Raw genomic sequence first — 16,645 nt, forward strand, 5'->3', positions numbered from 1 at the left:
CAAGGCCCTAGGCGAATATATGAAGGGGTGACGAGAAACACTGCAGCCCACGAGCCAAGCGCCCAAGTCCCATGGGCGCTGCAGTGCTGCATCGTGCAAGCGAGCACCCCAATTAAGGCCTAAGCGCACACGCGCGAGAAGTTAGCAAGAAGCAACAACTCTGCAACATCACGCTGGCCTGAGTGCAGCTCATGGCCCAGCGGTTGTGCGTGTTGCCTTGCTAGCTGATGGGGTGGCGTGGCTGGTCAAGGCCTGAAGCCTTTGGTCAGTCACCCTTGCATTGTCCCTATGTTTATTAACCTAAACCTATTTGTTTTCCACATAACTGATAACACATATACACACAAGGAACCCTAATTGCGAATGTGCCTCCAAGAGAGAAATTCCCATAGTGTCACGGTCCGAATGTTTTGACACCGAATCCGTGCGGCGCACTCTTGCCTATTGGCGGCAAGGATGCGAGCCTTGTGAGGAATGAGTGTCTTGTGACTCGTAGGGGCACGAGTAAGAGTCTGATCTGAAGGGGCACTCTTGCCTATTGGCGACAAGAGCGATGGTCGAGGGTCGAACGGGGCGCTTGTGTGTGCACAACAGGCACAAGCGGGACCGACGACGAGAGTGTATCTGTTTTGCAAGGGACTTTGATGAGTCTTGGAAAGCTTAAAGCATGCAACAGCACAATATATATATAAAGGCTAGAAACAACACATGAATTAAGTAAAGGCAACTTCTGATGAGAGGTATTGGTTTATACCCCTCATAGAGGTTTATTTTGAATTAGCTAAAACTTGCCAGTGAACACTAGAATTACAGTAACATAATAATTCTCCCTAAAGCCTAGAAAACTATTAGAAATATCCTAGAAAGTAATAGAAAGGAGAAATACAAGTAAAGGAAGGTTGGATTCTAACATCCTCCCCCACTTAAGATGTCGACGCCCTCGTCGACTTACAAGAGTTACAAAAGATGAAAGAAAAATATCATATTCTAAACTTTGTAGTCTTCGCTGCGCCGTTGGTTGATGGCGGTTGCTGGAGTCTTCTTGAATCTTGTTGTGTCTTGATAGGATGGTGAATCTTGTGAATCCAAGTCTTCCTTGTTTTTGGTTTCTGGATCGGAGCGGCTTGGCTTTAGCTTGTATCTTGTTTTTTGTTTCTGGTGCGAGGGGGTATCTAGGATGACGCCTTTTTGAGTGGCTCCATCACTCGCATTGCCGAAAGGAATCGGCCCTTCTTTTTTGTCTTTGTGGGAGTATCTGTACTTCGAGCTAGACAAGTTTGTCCACCTGCTACAAGCAAAGAATTCAAGTGAGGCATTACAACTGCTTTGCTAGAGCGGAGGAACTCCAATCCAAGTACAAGGTTGAAGTCGTCCATGTTGACGGCAGTGAAGTTCATTTTTCCTTCCCGATCTCCCAACTTTTCTTCCACCTGTTCTGCCACACCGAGAATCGGCTTGGCTTTGGAGTTGACGGATTTCATGCTACCGCCTCCTTTCTTAAGCACTAACCCCAATCTACGGGCTTCTGCTTCGGTCACAAAGTTGTGAGAGGCGTCGGTGTCTACCATGGCTCGAGCATTCCTCCCATTTACCACAAGGTCCACATACATCATGTTTGTGGATTCCTCACTTGTCTTCGGGGTCTCTTTCCCCATTGCATACATCATGTAGACGGAACTCATTCTGCGGGGCTCGTCGTCTTCATGGCATGCTTCTTCTTCTATCTCTTTTGGGGTTTCCTCCACGGGCATGGCCGACAACTTCCTCTATAGGTTGTCGATCACCCCTTTGTGCTTGCACTCCCACCATTTGTGTGGGCCTCGACATAGCAAACAGTTAAGTCTACTAATTTTCCCGAGATCGTGCTGATCTTGGATTCCTTTATTGATATGGAAGGTGATGACCAGGATTTCTGTGAATCTCCTTCCCCATTTCCTTTCTTGAATCCCCCGACTGAGCTGCACGACACCCTTGAGTCACTTCTCGCACTCTTGAGTGAGCTTGGAGTCGAGCCCTCCGAGCTTGTAGGCGTCCCCCTTGTTCTTTCTTCCGAGCGATGGCCCCTTCCTGTGAAGTAGTCCATCAATCGCTCTGCAGCAGTCATAGCGGCCAAAAGCGTGTCCACTTTCGCCCTCAATACTTCACGCTACTCCCATTCTTGTAGCCCGTGAACAAAGTGGAACAACCGATCTTTCTCATTCATGTCTTGGATGTCCAACATGTAGGCCGAGTATTCCTTCACATAGTCGCGTATGGAGCCCTTGTGGCGGATCTCCCGTAGCTTCGTTCTTGTGACAAACTCAGTGTTCTCGGGGTAGAATTGATCTTTGAGTTCCTTCTTGAACTCTTCCCAGGTGTCTATATTTATTTTCCCCTCTTCGATATCAGTGTGCTTGGTGCGCCACCACAGCTTTGCATCATCCGAAAAATGCATGGTCGCGGTATCCACCATTAGATTGTCACTCAGTTGACAAATTCTGAAATAATGCTCCATGTCGAAGAGAAAGTTTCAACTTCCTTCGAGTATCTAGCCCTACTGTAGTCTCGAGGCTTTGGAGGTTTGATCTTCATCGCACCACCCCCACTGGAGTCAGTCCTTGCAGCGCGCATCAGTGTCGCGCATTTGTCTTGGGCATCTTCAACTTGCTTCTGGACAAAGTTGAGTTATTCCTGAAGCGCTTTTTTCTCTTGCATGAGCTCATCGACCGCACCCTCGAGTATTTCTATCTCTTTGGCTTGGCCAATCACAATTTCCTCGAGTCGGGTCCAACTCTCCGACTTGCCTTCTAGCCAGGCTAGTCTTTCTCCGATCGTTTCCATCGATCTCTTTCTTTCTTGGGTCTTTCGGGGCCTAGGTCGAGCCTTGGCTCTGATACCAATTGTCACGGTCCGAATGTTTTGACACCGGATCCGTGCGGCGCACTATTTCCTATTGGCGGCAAGGATGCGAGCCTTGTGCGCAATGAGTGTCTTGTGACTTGTAGGGGCACGAGTAAGCGTCTTATTCTGAAAGGGCACTCTTGCCTATTGGCGACAAGAGCGAGGGTCGAGGGTCGAATGGGGCGCTTGTGTGCGCACAGCAGGCACAAGCGGGACCGACGACGAGAGTGTATCTGTTTTGCAAGGGACTTTGATGGGTCTTGGAAAGCTTAAAGCTTACAACAGCACAATATCAATAAAGGCTAGCAACAACACATGAATTAAGCAAAGGCAACTTCTGACGAGATGTATTGGTTCATACCCCTCATAGAGGTTTATTTTGAATTAGCTAAAACTTGCCAGTGAACACTGGAATTACAGTAACATAATAATTCTCCCTAAAGCCTAGAAAACTATTAGAAAGATCCTAGAAAGCAATAGAAAGGAGAAATACAAGTAAAGGAAGGTTGGATTCTAACACATTGCCACATACCTTGAGAAAGTTCTAAGCTGACAAAATCAAGGTGGATCCGAACGTTCCAGTGGACTATTATAGAGGAACTACACGCGGATTCTTGTTCGTGTTCGTGATGCAGGTGGGAGTACAAGCTACAGATGTATGTTACGTTTAATCCATACTTTTACATGTGATTCGGCAATTGGTGATTGTTTCCGCATTGTGAATTAGATAAACAGTAAATCCCAATATTAGTATCACGAGTTTCATGTTTTAAATTATTATTTAATGTAATTTTCATGAATTAATATGGCTGGAACTAATGGTTTTAGTTTCAGAGTTTTTCGTTAAAATGTCGGATTATTGGGTTAATTCCTAGAAACTGCAGTTTTAAAGCTTGTCGGATTTCGTCTATTCCTTAGTGTATTTTGGGTGGAAACGACATTCTAATTTTTGATCTAAAATTAATTAGTTTGATTGGTTAGATCTAGAATTACGCTTAGGTGAGTAGGGGAATATGATTTCATTGGTAAAAGGCTCATTTAAAATTTAAAGATTTGATTGGATTCGTTAATTTTAATCGTTCACCTAAACCATAATTTGATAAAAATATGAGATTTGATTACTTGGAATAGGTTAAATTGTTGGATTATTTATTCTATGCATTCAAAAATAATGTTGATTGGATTCGTTCATATTTTTCGAATAAAGTTAGCCTAGATTAATTATTTTTATGAATTAGATTTTGTGATATAATATTAAATCACCCTAATTTAATTGTTTTTCAAAATTTTGACAATTGGATTTGTAACATTTTGTAAAATTATGAATCGTGTCATTTTTCGACTCGGGAAAAAAATTGGATTTTTGGTTTGAACGGACGAGCAAGCACATCGCCGTAGGCGAGATCTACTGGCCGAGCCTGCTTGCCGCACGCGATGGCATGTCGAAGAGGGGAGGGCGAGGTTGTGCGGGCATGTGGGGCGTCTTGTTGTTGTCGCTGCATTGTCGCTTCGGTAGCGCAGCGATGGGCATGACACGAATCCAACGCCTATGGGCCATGCCATACAACAAAGCAACAACGAGCATTGCGCCTTGTGGCCTGCTGCTCGTGTGCTTGCGAGCTATATAATGCACCGATGGTTGGTCGCAAGCCCATGCTTCGTTGCATCGATTTGTGCGATTGTTGCCTTGTGATTCGAGCCAAGGCCCATGTTCGAGTTTTGGGCATGCGGTTGCACGTAGGGGCTAACAACTTGGATTTTTGTATATGTTATTTTATTTTACTTGAGCTAGGCCATGAGTTTATTATTTAAAATTAAAAGTTCAATATTTTAATGGTTTTTAATGGACATATTTTAATGAAAATTAGAAATTAATTATTTTAATTAATTTTGCGTAAGCCGGTCACTTTTAATTCAATTAAATATTTTATTAGAATTATAATTAAGGTTAATACTTTGGAATTGATTAACTTTTTAGAACGCGTGTACATGAACATGATTTTAATTAATCATGTTAATTTTGCGTAAGCTTGCTTGGGTCATTCGTCGTTAGAGTACGAATGGGAGAATGTATATTATATATAATTGCGTTGTGGGTTTGCAGGTGACTAGTATGACTCAACTAGCATAAAAAATATGGTCTGCGAACCGTTCTATCTTTGAATGTAACTTTTAAATATGGTATGCGTACCAAGAATTATTTTTGTAATAATTATTAGAATAATTATTTCAATTACTTCAAATATGTATTTAAAAATTCTAGTATAAAATAATTTAATTACTTGAGTGTTAATTACGTGTGAGATAGTGGTAATCCTCTCTGCCACTTGTTATCTCATGCAAGCAGCCAATTTGCACTCTATCTTTCTCCTTTTTCGAACAATCCATTTTTCTCTTTTTAAATAAAATTTTCATCTTTGTGGGGTTTTGTACCTCTGTTTTCTCTGTCTTTTTCACAAATTTTCATCTTCATCTTTTCTGAGTTCTACTATTTTCAATTAGCTATGCCTCCTAGAGGGCAGCAAATCAATTGGAGACACCATAGGATGGGAGTATTGGTTTCACCACCTGCATCGCATCTTTTGGGATCACCAATTCATTGGGATGTTTCTGTAATTGGCAAATTCTATGGTCATGGCTCACCTCCGTTGTCGGTAGTGCAACACGTCGCTGATTCTCAATGGGTGAAAAGAGGTCCAATTTAGGTGCTTAAATTAGGGTTGTACTTTGTGTTTTTGTGCTCAAATTTCATGGATAGAGAGGCTCTGCTTCGAATTCAAACAACAGTCCTGGATGGATCGTTGATATCATGTAGGCGAGGTCATGATGAAGTGGTGCCTCATTTGCTGAATTTTGATAAAGAAAAGATCTGGGTTAGGGTTCATGGGCTTCCTCTTCGTTTTCTCAATTATCAATGGGGGGTGCAAGCTCTGAAACATGTGGGAGTCATTGAAGAAATTGATGGAGGTAATCAAGATGTTCCCCCAGAACCTGAAATAAGAGCACTGATGACAATCGATCTCTCCCACCCTCTTATTCCAGGTTGTTTCTTACCCTTATCTTCTGATGTGGGGAGGTTGGGCATTACACTAGTAATTGTATTCTCACTGATTATGATGCAAGTAGGAAGATTGGTGATTACTTTGATAGGCTAGAAGCTCTAGTCTCTACTATTATGCATGGTTCGATTCATCAACCTTTCTATTCCAATTTGATCCAAGGTCTTTCAGATAGATTTTCTAACCGTAATTCTAGGTTGAATTTGCTGAATTATCAATGGGTGGGGGAATCGATCCATCCTAGTTTAATGAGGGAGGGGGTGATGATGATATGGGAGGAGATGATAATGATTATGGTAATGGTTATAGAGGTTTTGGGGGAGGTAATTTAAGGGAAAATAATAACAGTAACAACTCTCCACAAAGTTCTGGTAATGAATCAGATGCTTCTTATCATCCTGCTTCAGAACATCTTTCAGAAGGAGGGGATGATGATCATAGAAGTAATCAATTTGAGAGGAGTTCTCCTCCAAGGAAAAATGGGTTTTATGACCCTCGTTTGATTCATCGGGGAGGTAGAATTTTCTTTGGTGCAGTTCAGATTAATGATGATACTCATGTCAATGCTCAGCCTCGAAATTATTTGGAGCTAATTCTTCTTACTGGTTCTCCAAGTAACAATAGTGGGGGTACTTTCAAAGTGTCAGCTCCTCCTTTTGAAGACAATAATGCAGTTCTGCAACATGGTTTCGCGTTTAGATTTGGTAGAGGAAAAGCAGTGTTTGAAAGGGGGGAACCTTCTAGACCCCCTGGTCAGAATCAAGGTGATAATATTGGTGGTAGGTTAGGTGTGCAGGTTTCTGAGGCTCAAGTGGTGGTTAACCATGTTATGATTGAACCTACTATAATCCCTGATGTTTTGAAGAAACAGGAACCAGTGCATAAGTGAAATCTCCTTTTCATGTGTCTCAAAGGCAAACTGATCCATCTCAAAACTTTGTAGACGGTAAGCCACAAATTTTTTATGATGGAGTTTTCCATTCCATTCCGAGTCCAAGAACGGGTTATATTAAAGATGGTTGTGGGCCGGGCCAGCCCAAAGCCCGACCCGACCCGGCAAAAATAAAGCCCGACCCGGCACGAGAACGAAAAAAGCGCGGCCTGACACGGGCACGAAGTGTGGGCCGTGGGACGGGCCTGGGCCTTAATTTTTTGGAAAAAGCACGACAAGGCACGACACTACTCGACCCGGCACGACAAAGCACGCTAAATTTAGTAAAATTAGCCTTAGGCACGACGGGCTGGCCCGGCACGGCACGAAAGCCCGTGGGCTTGGGCTTGGACCGGGCCTGGGCCCTTTTTAACTTTTCGGCCCGGCCCGAAACAACGTGGGCCTGGTCCGGTTAGGTCCACCGCCCGTGGGCTCGACCCGATGCCCGGCCCGGCCCACAACCATCTTTAGGTTATATGGACTCTCCTCCGATTCCAGTTATTATTAACAAACCTGGCAGCTTCTCTGCATGTATGATTACTCGAGGTATGGGGGATAATATACCAACTCCAGTGGTTACCCCCCTGCTAGTGCTGTGGGTTGTAAACAGAAAGCAGCACTTGTGGTCAATGATTATTCTTCGAGTGATCCATCTACTCCAAGGGTGGATAATTTGAACTCAAATTCAACTACTACCCATTACTTCAAGTCTGGCATCAAAGTTCGAAGCAAGTTGGCTTAAAAAACGTTCGAGGCCAGGTGGGTATGAAAGTGAAAGGGGAAGTTCGGTTCAAGCTTTACCTTCTCACCGTGCTTGTTGTGATACTGACTGGCAACACAAGAGAAGAAAGCTAAGGTTACAACAACTTGAATTAAAGGGAGGTTTTAATAGATGGACTAGGAAGAGGAATGTGCCTTTTTTCATTCAAAATGTATCTCAGATGTGGAAGTGGCTAGAGATTTGGAGATTGAGGTGCCAGAAGACATAATTAAGTTACTTCAAGGCAGCAATACCAGTAAAAGAAAGAGGGGTAAATTGCAAAGCTTTCCAGTTTCAAGTAAGAAGGATCGTATGTGCATTGTTGATGGGATACAATTTCACCCTATTTCGATGTATCCTATGAATCAGTCAGGTTCAGTTGCTTCAGATTTTTCATGCTCTGTTACTCAAGCGAAGGCAAAGCCTTCCTCCACTAAGTGAAATATATATACTGGAATTGTAGGGGTTAAATGACATCCTAACTCCTAAGCTACCGTATATGTTTTGGCTTCTTCGTGCTCAATCTCCTAAGCTTTTGTTTTTGTCAGAGACAAAGATGTCTGTCTCAAATGCTGTAAATCTATTTAAGAATACTAATCCAAGCTTTTGTAGTGGTGTAGATTCGATAGGAAGTAGTGGAGGTTTGCTTGTATTAGGATGGTGTAATATTGATGTAAGTTGTGTTCTTAGTTCTCCTAATTATGTAGTTTGTAAAATCAATGAAGTTAATGGAAATGTGTACTATGTGACTTTTCTTTATGGATCACCTTCCCTAGATGATAGAAAGAATGTTTGGGATGGTTTGTTAGAAATTCTTGCATTGTACCCAAAGAGTTTAATATTAGGTGATATAAATCAAGTTGAATACATTGAGGATAAATTAGGAGGTAGAAAAGAGATTGATGGATGGGATACTTTTAATCAATTTCGTTTATAAAGTAATCTTCTCGAAGTTCCTTTTTCGGGACCAAGATTCACTTGGTCCAATAAGAGAGAAGATAGCAATCTTATTTTGGAACGACTTGATAGAGGTTATATGTCGAATGAGTGGTTTATCGATTTCCCGGATAGTAAAATCATTAATCAACCTTTCATTGCTTCAGACCATTCAGCAATTGTTTTTGACAATGAGAGTATTACTTTAAAGAAATACCGCCCTTATCAAATTCAAAATTAGTGTCTTCAATTTGCGGAGGTTTGTAAGATAGTGGATGAGGTTTGGAGAGGAAATTTTCATGGTTCCCCTATGTTTTTACTTTCTAGGAAGCTTGTTACGCTTAGACTTAAGATTAAATCCTGGTGTCTTAAAAACAAAAGGTGTTGGGGTGTTAACTGGAAATTAAGATTTAAGTGAAAAGCTACCAGCAGCATGTATGAGAGTGATAAGGTTGAATCATGCGAAGGAATACATAGAGGAAGTAAACTCGGCTTTTTAAGAAGCTTCTATTAAAGTACAATTTTGGAGACAACGTATGAAAGAGAGATGGATCAAAGATGGAGACATTCCATCAACTTTGCTCTACTCTAGAGTGAAAATGAGGCAGAAAAAGAACGAGATTTTAACTCTCAAAGACCAGAGTGGGGTTTTGGTTGAGGATCAGCATGAGGTTCAAAGTTTGGTACTTAATAACCTAAAGGAGGTATTCAAAAGTGATTATGTGCTACCAATAAATGAGGATATCGAAATGGTAATTAGGGAGTTAGGCTTGCCACAAATTTCAAATGATCAAATTTGTCATCTTGAAAAGGAATTTTTGGGTTTAGAAATTAGGGATGTTATGTTCTCTATGGGGGATTTGAAATCTCCAGGGCCAGACGGTTTTACTGCGGCTTTTTTCAAAAAACATTGGATTATAGTTGGACTTTCGGTTTGTGAAGCGGTTCGGATTTTCTTCTCTACAGGATACCTTCTTAAAGAATGGAATCACTCCTTATTGGTTATGATTTCGAAGAGAGATTTTCCAGAAGATACAAGTCATCTAAGACCGATAAGTTTGTGTAATACGCTGTACAAATGTGCTTCTAAATGTCTGGTGTCGAGATTAAAGTCAATTCTTCCAACCATTATCCCTCCATTTCAACATGCCTTTATCTCGGGGCATTTTATGGAAGATAACATATTATTGAGTCATGAGGTGATTGAAAAGATTAACTGCCATCGAAGAGGTGGAAGTTATTTGGCATCTCTAAAAATCGATATGAGCAAGGCATGTTATAGAGTGCACTGGGACTTCCTTATTCAAGTTCTTAGGGGTTACGGCTTTCCACAACATTGGTTAAGGCTAATTCATCAATGTATATCTACGGTGTCCTATAAAATTTTAATTAATGGACAAACTTCAGACAAGTTTAGGCCTGGTTGTGGAATTCGTCAAGGAGATCCATTATCCCCATTTTAGTTTCTCTTCTGCATGGATATTTTATCAAGAATGTTGCAACTAGGGAATGACTTGAAGCAGTTTAAAGGTATTAGTTTATCGAGAGGAAGCCCGCAGTTGACTCACCTGTTCTTTGCGGATGATGCACTTCTTTTTTTCAATGCTACAAAGGAAAGTTGTGGTGCAATTACTTCCATTTTACAGCGATTTTGTGGAATCTCAGGTCAACAACTTAACTTGCAGAAATCCCTTTTTAAAGTAAGTCCTAATACTCCAGTACAGGTTAAACTTCTTTTTAAAGACATCATGAAGATGGAGTTGGTTCAGAATTTAGGAACACATTTAGGGGTGCCAATAGATTTGGAGGGGAAAAAACATTCAAATTTCCATTTCATTGTGGATAAGGTTGCAGTTAAGATTTCAGCTTGGAATTCTTGCAATCTCTCTCAATCTTAAAAGTTAGTGTTGATTAACTGTATTCTTCTGGCTATGGCTTCTCACGTGCTTAGTTGTATGGAGGTACCTGTGTCAGTTACATTAAAGTTGGACTCTATTATTACTAGGTTCTTTTGGGCAGGGAAAGATGGTACAAGGCTTCATTGGGTGAAAAGAAGTACTTTGCAGTTGCCTCGAGGTCTTGGGGATTTGGGTCTTCGCAACGCTTCTTGCTTGAATAAAGCTTTACTTATGCGGCAAGTTTGGCGGTTAAATAACAATCCTCAATCTTTGTTGGCTGGAGAGTTCGATAAGAAGTTCTTAAACCCTATTAAGACTGGAGTCAAAGCTTCACTACTTGGTCGTCGACTCTCTTGGGATATGAGAGGGTTGGGTAGGGCTTCAAACCTCATTCTACGGGGTTGTATTTGGAAAGTAGGTAATGGAAAATCCATAGTTGCAGGAAGGGACAAATGGGTAAATGGGGATATACCCATTTTTAGGTCAAATGTTTCCCTTAGGCATGCTAAAGACTGGAAAGTACATCACATTATTCTACCTTCAGGGGGAGGATGGAACCATGAGAAGATTAATTCCAGTTTTGAGTTCTCAGATGCTAAAAGTATAGTAGGGCTGGAGATACCGTCTTCAAATTCGGAAGATTTCCTTTATTGGAAATATCAAAAGTCAGGTAAGTTTACTGTTAAGTCAGCCTATGCTATGCTGGCTTTAGAAGACTCAAAAGATAATGGACTGAATTCTCAGGCTACGTTCTTCAAGATGTTATGGTCTACGAACCTTCTCCCGAAATGGAAGTTGTTCATCTGGAAACTACTTCACAATGGGATTGCTACTAAAGAGGAATCCATGTGTCTACGAGTTGCGAGGTGTGTAATGCAACAGATGAAGATTCTCACCATCTTTTTCGTTTCTTCTATTTTGCGCGTGATGTTTGGAGGCGTAGTTCACTCGCTATCCATTTAAATTTCAACGAAACTATGTCTTTTCAGGAATGGTTTCTGTTTTATATCCGACTTTTTCACCGTCAGGATGGTATCAATAGTCCAAGTATTGTTTATTTTGTTAGTACACTTTGGAGCTTATGGTTGACTAGGAACAAAAGAGTGTTCAGGGGGGAAGTTTTGAATACCTCGGGAGTTAATAACCTTACTCAACTAGGGTTAGAGCAGCATTCAATTCTGCTTAAAAAAGATTCTCTCCATTTAGGTTATCTCCATCCACCAGAGGAAGATCCTATCTACCCACCGGGGTTCACTAGAGTAATTTGGGCTGGTATCGAAACTCAAGATCCAACTTCTATTATTCTGATCGATGGTTCCTGGTTTAAGACCATAAAGAATTCAGTATTGGGATGGGGTTTGGATAGGGAACAGGTTTGTTGTGAACGAATTATAGGAGGAGCGCAACCTGGTACAACAATTTCGGCACTCCACACTGAGGCTTTAGCGTGTCTCTTAAGTTTGCGGTGGGCTTTTCAAGATGGTCTTAGGAGGATTACAATTTTCACGGATTCCCACCGTCTGGTTGAGCTTCTACGATCGACAGAGGTTATGGATATTCATCTAATCTGGACACTTGCTGAAATTAAACAGGTCGGAAATACTTTTCACTAGTGTTGCATCAACAAGGTGGATAGATCAAGGGTTGAACAAGCACACATGCTGGCAAAGGCAGCTTCAACAATACTGTTTTCCTTTTGTAATTTTTCTTAGTTTGTTTGTTTAAGCTTATGTCAAAAAAAAGAAACAAAGACGATGCTAAGCTAAAAAGACAAAATTTGAAGATTGGAGACTTTAAGACTAAGTCAAGGGGGTCCTACTAGATCATATATATAATTATGCATGAGAAAGTTGTTTTATGTTTTGATTAAGCTTGTTAGTTCACTTAATAATCACATAGAAACCAATTGCTTGTTGGTATTGTGGTGATTGAAGTTGAACTTGGTAGAGAGTATCTCGTGTTCGATCCCTCGCAACAACAATTGAGAAGGGATTGGAACCTATCCACCCAGAACTCTCCCCGAATCTGGATTAGCCCTAAGGGTGAACTGGGTGGTAATACCAAACAAATAATCACATAGAAACAATTAAGTTCTAAAGAAATATTGAGCTTGAAATTGCCTTCCAAATCAAGCACTTACAGAAATATTTGAACCTAATGTAGTAGGTTTAAGCCAAAGCGAGGTGCTACTTTAATATTCCTAGATAGTAAGGCATCCCAAAGGAGCATGTTGATTGTGGTTAAAACTCAAACAATATTGGTATGTGGTGTGGAAAATGGATAAGTTATGGCATTAGCTTATTGACGAAGTGTAGTTTGGAACTATTATAAAATGGTTTTTTCTTACCTAAATTCTTCAAAGTGTTAAGACAAGTCAAGTCATGATTAAAACTTGGAGTCTTTTAGGGTCTTGGATTCATTTCATTCATATTGGACTATTTTATTATGCATGAATGAAATGTTTTAATAGCTTTAATGATTGCATGTATGATTTTATTTTAAGTTATTAAATGGTTATTTATTTGCATTCTTTCTAACTGTAGTAATGATTGGCCAACAAAAATAACAATCATTTCAATTTGCGTTCAATTCTTGAAAAGGAGAAGTTGAATGGCAACAATTTCCTCGATTGGCAAAGGAACTTACAAATAGTTCTAATGCACGAGGAGAAGGAATTTCTCCTCGAGGAAGAGTTACCACAAGAAACTAGGCCGGATGTAACTCATGCTACCGTTAATCGTTGGATTCAAGGCAATATGGATGTCAAATGTGTGATGCTTGCTGATGTGGTGACTTTTGTCGGTGCTGATGTAGGGGTTTACAGTTAAATACATAACATGATAGCGAAATAATCTCAAAGCCAGGAAGCATGTATAAAGTAAAGATCAAGCATTATTTACGTTTGTAGCGTGTTTTCCCTTAGTTCAACGAATCACAAACAAGAACAAGAACTCCAAATGTCGTTCCTCTACATGGTTCACCGACACGTTCATATCCATTTTGAGATGGGTGGCTTAGACGTCACTCAAGATTTTTTGCTTTTGGGATGAACACTTCAGGCTTGCTGCTGGGCCGCGAGCCACAACGTAGCACCTGCTACCTTCTTATGCGCGCATCAAAGCAGCCAAGACCATGGGCCAGCGCTGCAATCATGCGTGCTGAGCCCATGCGCCTTACGCCTCATTTTCTTGGCTCGTGGGTTTACTTTCGTGTTTGCGTTTAAATTATCCTTTGACAATTTATTTATCGTTTCGTACTTGACGATCCATTGACGTACGATACGATTATTCGTTTCGCCTAGCTTACGAATATACGCAACACGATATACGATTTCACGATCCAAAGTTAAATCGTATAATTATGTTTACCGAACTAATTTCCCGAAAATGTATTAAATGAATTTCTGACTCATTTAATCCGGTGATTTGTTACATGCCAATGGTGTGACCTTATAGGTTCAGTCAAGAGTAAGCTATGAGCCTAATTAGGATTAGAACTCACTGATCGGAAGCATTGCTCCAGCCAGCTGTTCCGATCACTTGATCTCACTGAATAATTGTTCGTAATTAATCTGAACCTTGGTATTGGACCAATGCACCTTGGGTGAAGGACATATTTCCTTCAGTCTCCCACTTGTTATTCAGAAAAGTGTGCATTACAATTCCTTTGTCTCTTGGTGTTACTTATTGAACATAAGGTAAGATCCAAGCCATCCTTATTAGGTCCAGAAATGTTTCTCGAATTACAGAGTTCAACTTCTACAGAAGGTTAAGACTTAACCATTCTGAGCACGGCCATGCATTTTCACAGTATCTAACTCTTAGAGAGGCCTTGTACAACAACAACACCATATCCTATAAAAGATAGGAGGACAATCCCTTCTTGTAGCTTATGAGCAACTTACTTTGATTCATAGTACGCCCAATAACTGCTTTTATAGTCTCATTTTACGGTGCGATGTTTAGCGAGCATCAAAGCGAACTAATTCTCAAACAAGCAGCCATAACTACTCAGGTTTTGAGGAATAGGTTCCAATCACCATTAATGAGAACTACTTTGACATGACTTTAATCTCTTAAAGTGTTCTCATGGTCAATCCGATACAAGATCCAATAAGTATCTATGTAAATGATTTCTGACATCCAGTCCATCTAGTTCAAGAAATTGAACTTTAAATCAACTTGCAATCTAATCTTCATTAGTCATTGTTCGTCCAACCATTCAATGATCTGGATTAGGGATCCCTTTTGTGATTCAATATTCAAGTTCACTTATGGGTGTTTCTTTGTCAAAGAATCCATCTTGACATCCCATTTGAATGTTTTGAATCACTTGGACTTCATCATTTAATACCAAACCAAGATATGATCGATTTGGGACTTAAGACCCTGTTCTTTTTGGCTTAATTTCAGTTTCAAGACTTATTTTGTAGTGCAGTTCATTTCAGTTCAGTTCAATTCAACTTAATAATAATAACATTATCATTATTATTATTATTATTATTATTATTTATTATACTTATTATTATAAATCAAATGCTAACAAAGTCAAATATTTTACAAACAGTTATTGGGAAGCCGAGATACAATCTGGGACCCCACTCCTCTAGTTATAGCAAAGCCTATCCTGGTGAAAATATGAGCAGCAGCACGAGCCCCAATGTCCTGTGCCCTAAAAAACTTATTAATCCGCTTCAGCAACGCAGCGGCCTCCTTATCCAGCTCCCCCAAAGAAGAGAAAGAGAACGGAAGAAAGCCATAACCAATGACCCTGCAACGTTCTTCGTACTTGACCCGTTTCCGAATAGCCGGAACAGTCACAACCCGACTCGGAGCAAAGCAAGACAACCCAGATTGAGTCAAAGGAGATGATCCCGTCAAGTCAACACACACATCAGAGCTAGACAACCAAGATTATTATTATTATTATTATTATTATTATTATTATTATTATTATTATTATTATTATTATTATTATTATTATTATTATTATTATTATTATTGTTGTTATTATTATTATTATAATTTATTTATTTATTTATTTATATTGATATGATAATTATATATAACTAATTATTTATTACTAATTACTATAATTTATTATTTATCATTTATTATTATTTTATAGTAATTAATTATGGATTATTAATTATTAATTATTTAGTTATTAATTATTTAATTATTAATTATGAATTATTATTAATATTTATCATTTATTATAATTACTTAGTAATTAATTACATATTATTATTATTTAATATTTAGTTATTTAATTATTTATTATTTCGTTATTAATTAACATTTTTTTTATTATTATTTTGTAATTAACTAGAGATTACTAATTATTAGTTATTTATTATTTATTACTCCCTCCGTCCCAGATTAGTTGTTACACTTTTCTTTTTCGCCCGTCCCAGATTAGTTAATACCCCTATGTCCCAAATTAGTTGTTAGACTTATATTTCTAAAAACTTTTAGGTGATAAGTGGTTGTTTAGTTATCAATTGTTATTTTATTGAAAAAGTAAATGTGATACTCCCTCCGTATTTATTTAAGAGATACACTTGGTCGGGCACGGGTTTTAAGAAGAAGAATTGAATGAAATAAAGTAATAAAACAAGTGGGGTTGGGTAAATATTTTAATAAGTAAAACAAGTGAGGACCATGTCATTTTAGGGGATGGGAGGTTGTGAGGGGGTCGAAAAAGCACGAGGCTAATGCGTGACCTCGTCCCTCGTGGGTGTGACGATTCTTTTATTTAATCAAGTGTAATTGGATTTCCTGTGAGTATACACCCAATTGACTAGTAATATAGGAGTCGCCATTCAGTTTTTAACGACAATGAGAAAAACTGACAAAACCCGGTTATCGTGACATAAAGGGAGTGCAATTATGTTTGGCCACGACGGCCGTAGGTTCCCTTGTGATCCCTGGTGTGGGGATCTCTCAACATACACCCGCAAGGTAGAGATTGAGGGTTCGGGGGACTGTAACTACCGAGAGGAGTACTTCGCTCGTCGATAACTCCAGAGGCAGGATATCCTTACTAGCTCAGCATAAATAATTGAAGGGACATGCGTTAACTATTAAACTAATCTGAGTTGATTTTAGCAATATGCAACATATAATACTAGATCGATCGTGATTATCTGATTTAAGTAGTATTAAGGGACCTAGCATGA

At 39.6% G+C, this 16,645-nt stretch overlaps 1 protein-coding gene across 1 annotated transcript; it reads right to left on the reverse strand.

Annotated features, from left to right (window-relative positions):
* Positions 1-1,172: 1,172 nt before the first annotated feature.
* On the reverse strand, positions 1,173-1,751 carry LOC110794195 (DNA damage-inducible protein 1-like). Its single transcript, XM_021999138.1, has one exon. The coding sequence runs from the start codon at positions 1,749-1,751 to the stop codon at positions 1,173-1,175; it is 579 nt and encodes a 192-aa protein (XP_021854830.1).
* Between the last annotated feature and the right edge of the window lie 14,894 nt (positions 1,752-16,645).

Source organism: Spinacia oleracea, chromosome 1 (genome assembly GCF_020520425.1).
Source record: "Spinacia oleracea cultivar Varoflay chromosome 1, BTI_SOV_V1, whole genome shotgun sequence".
NCBI classification, from domain to species: Eukaryota; Viridiplantae; Streptophyta; class Magnoliopsida; order Caryophyllales; family Amaranthaceae; genus Spinacia; species Spinacia oleracea.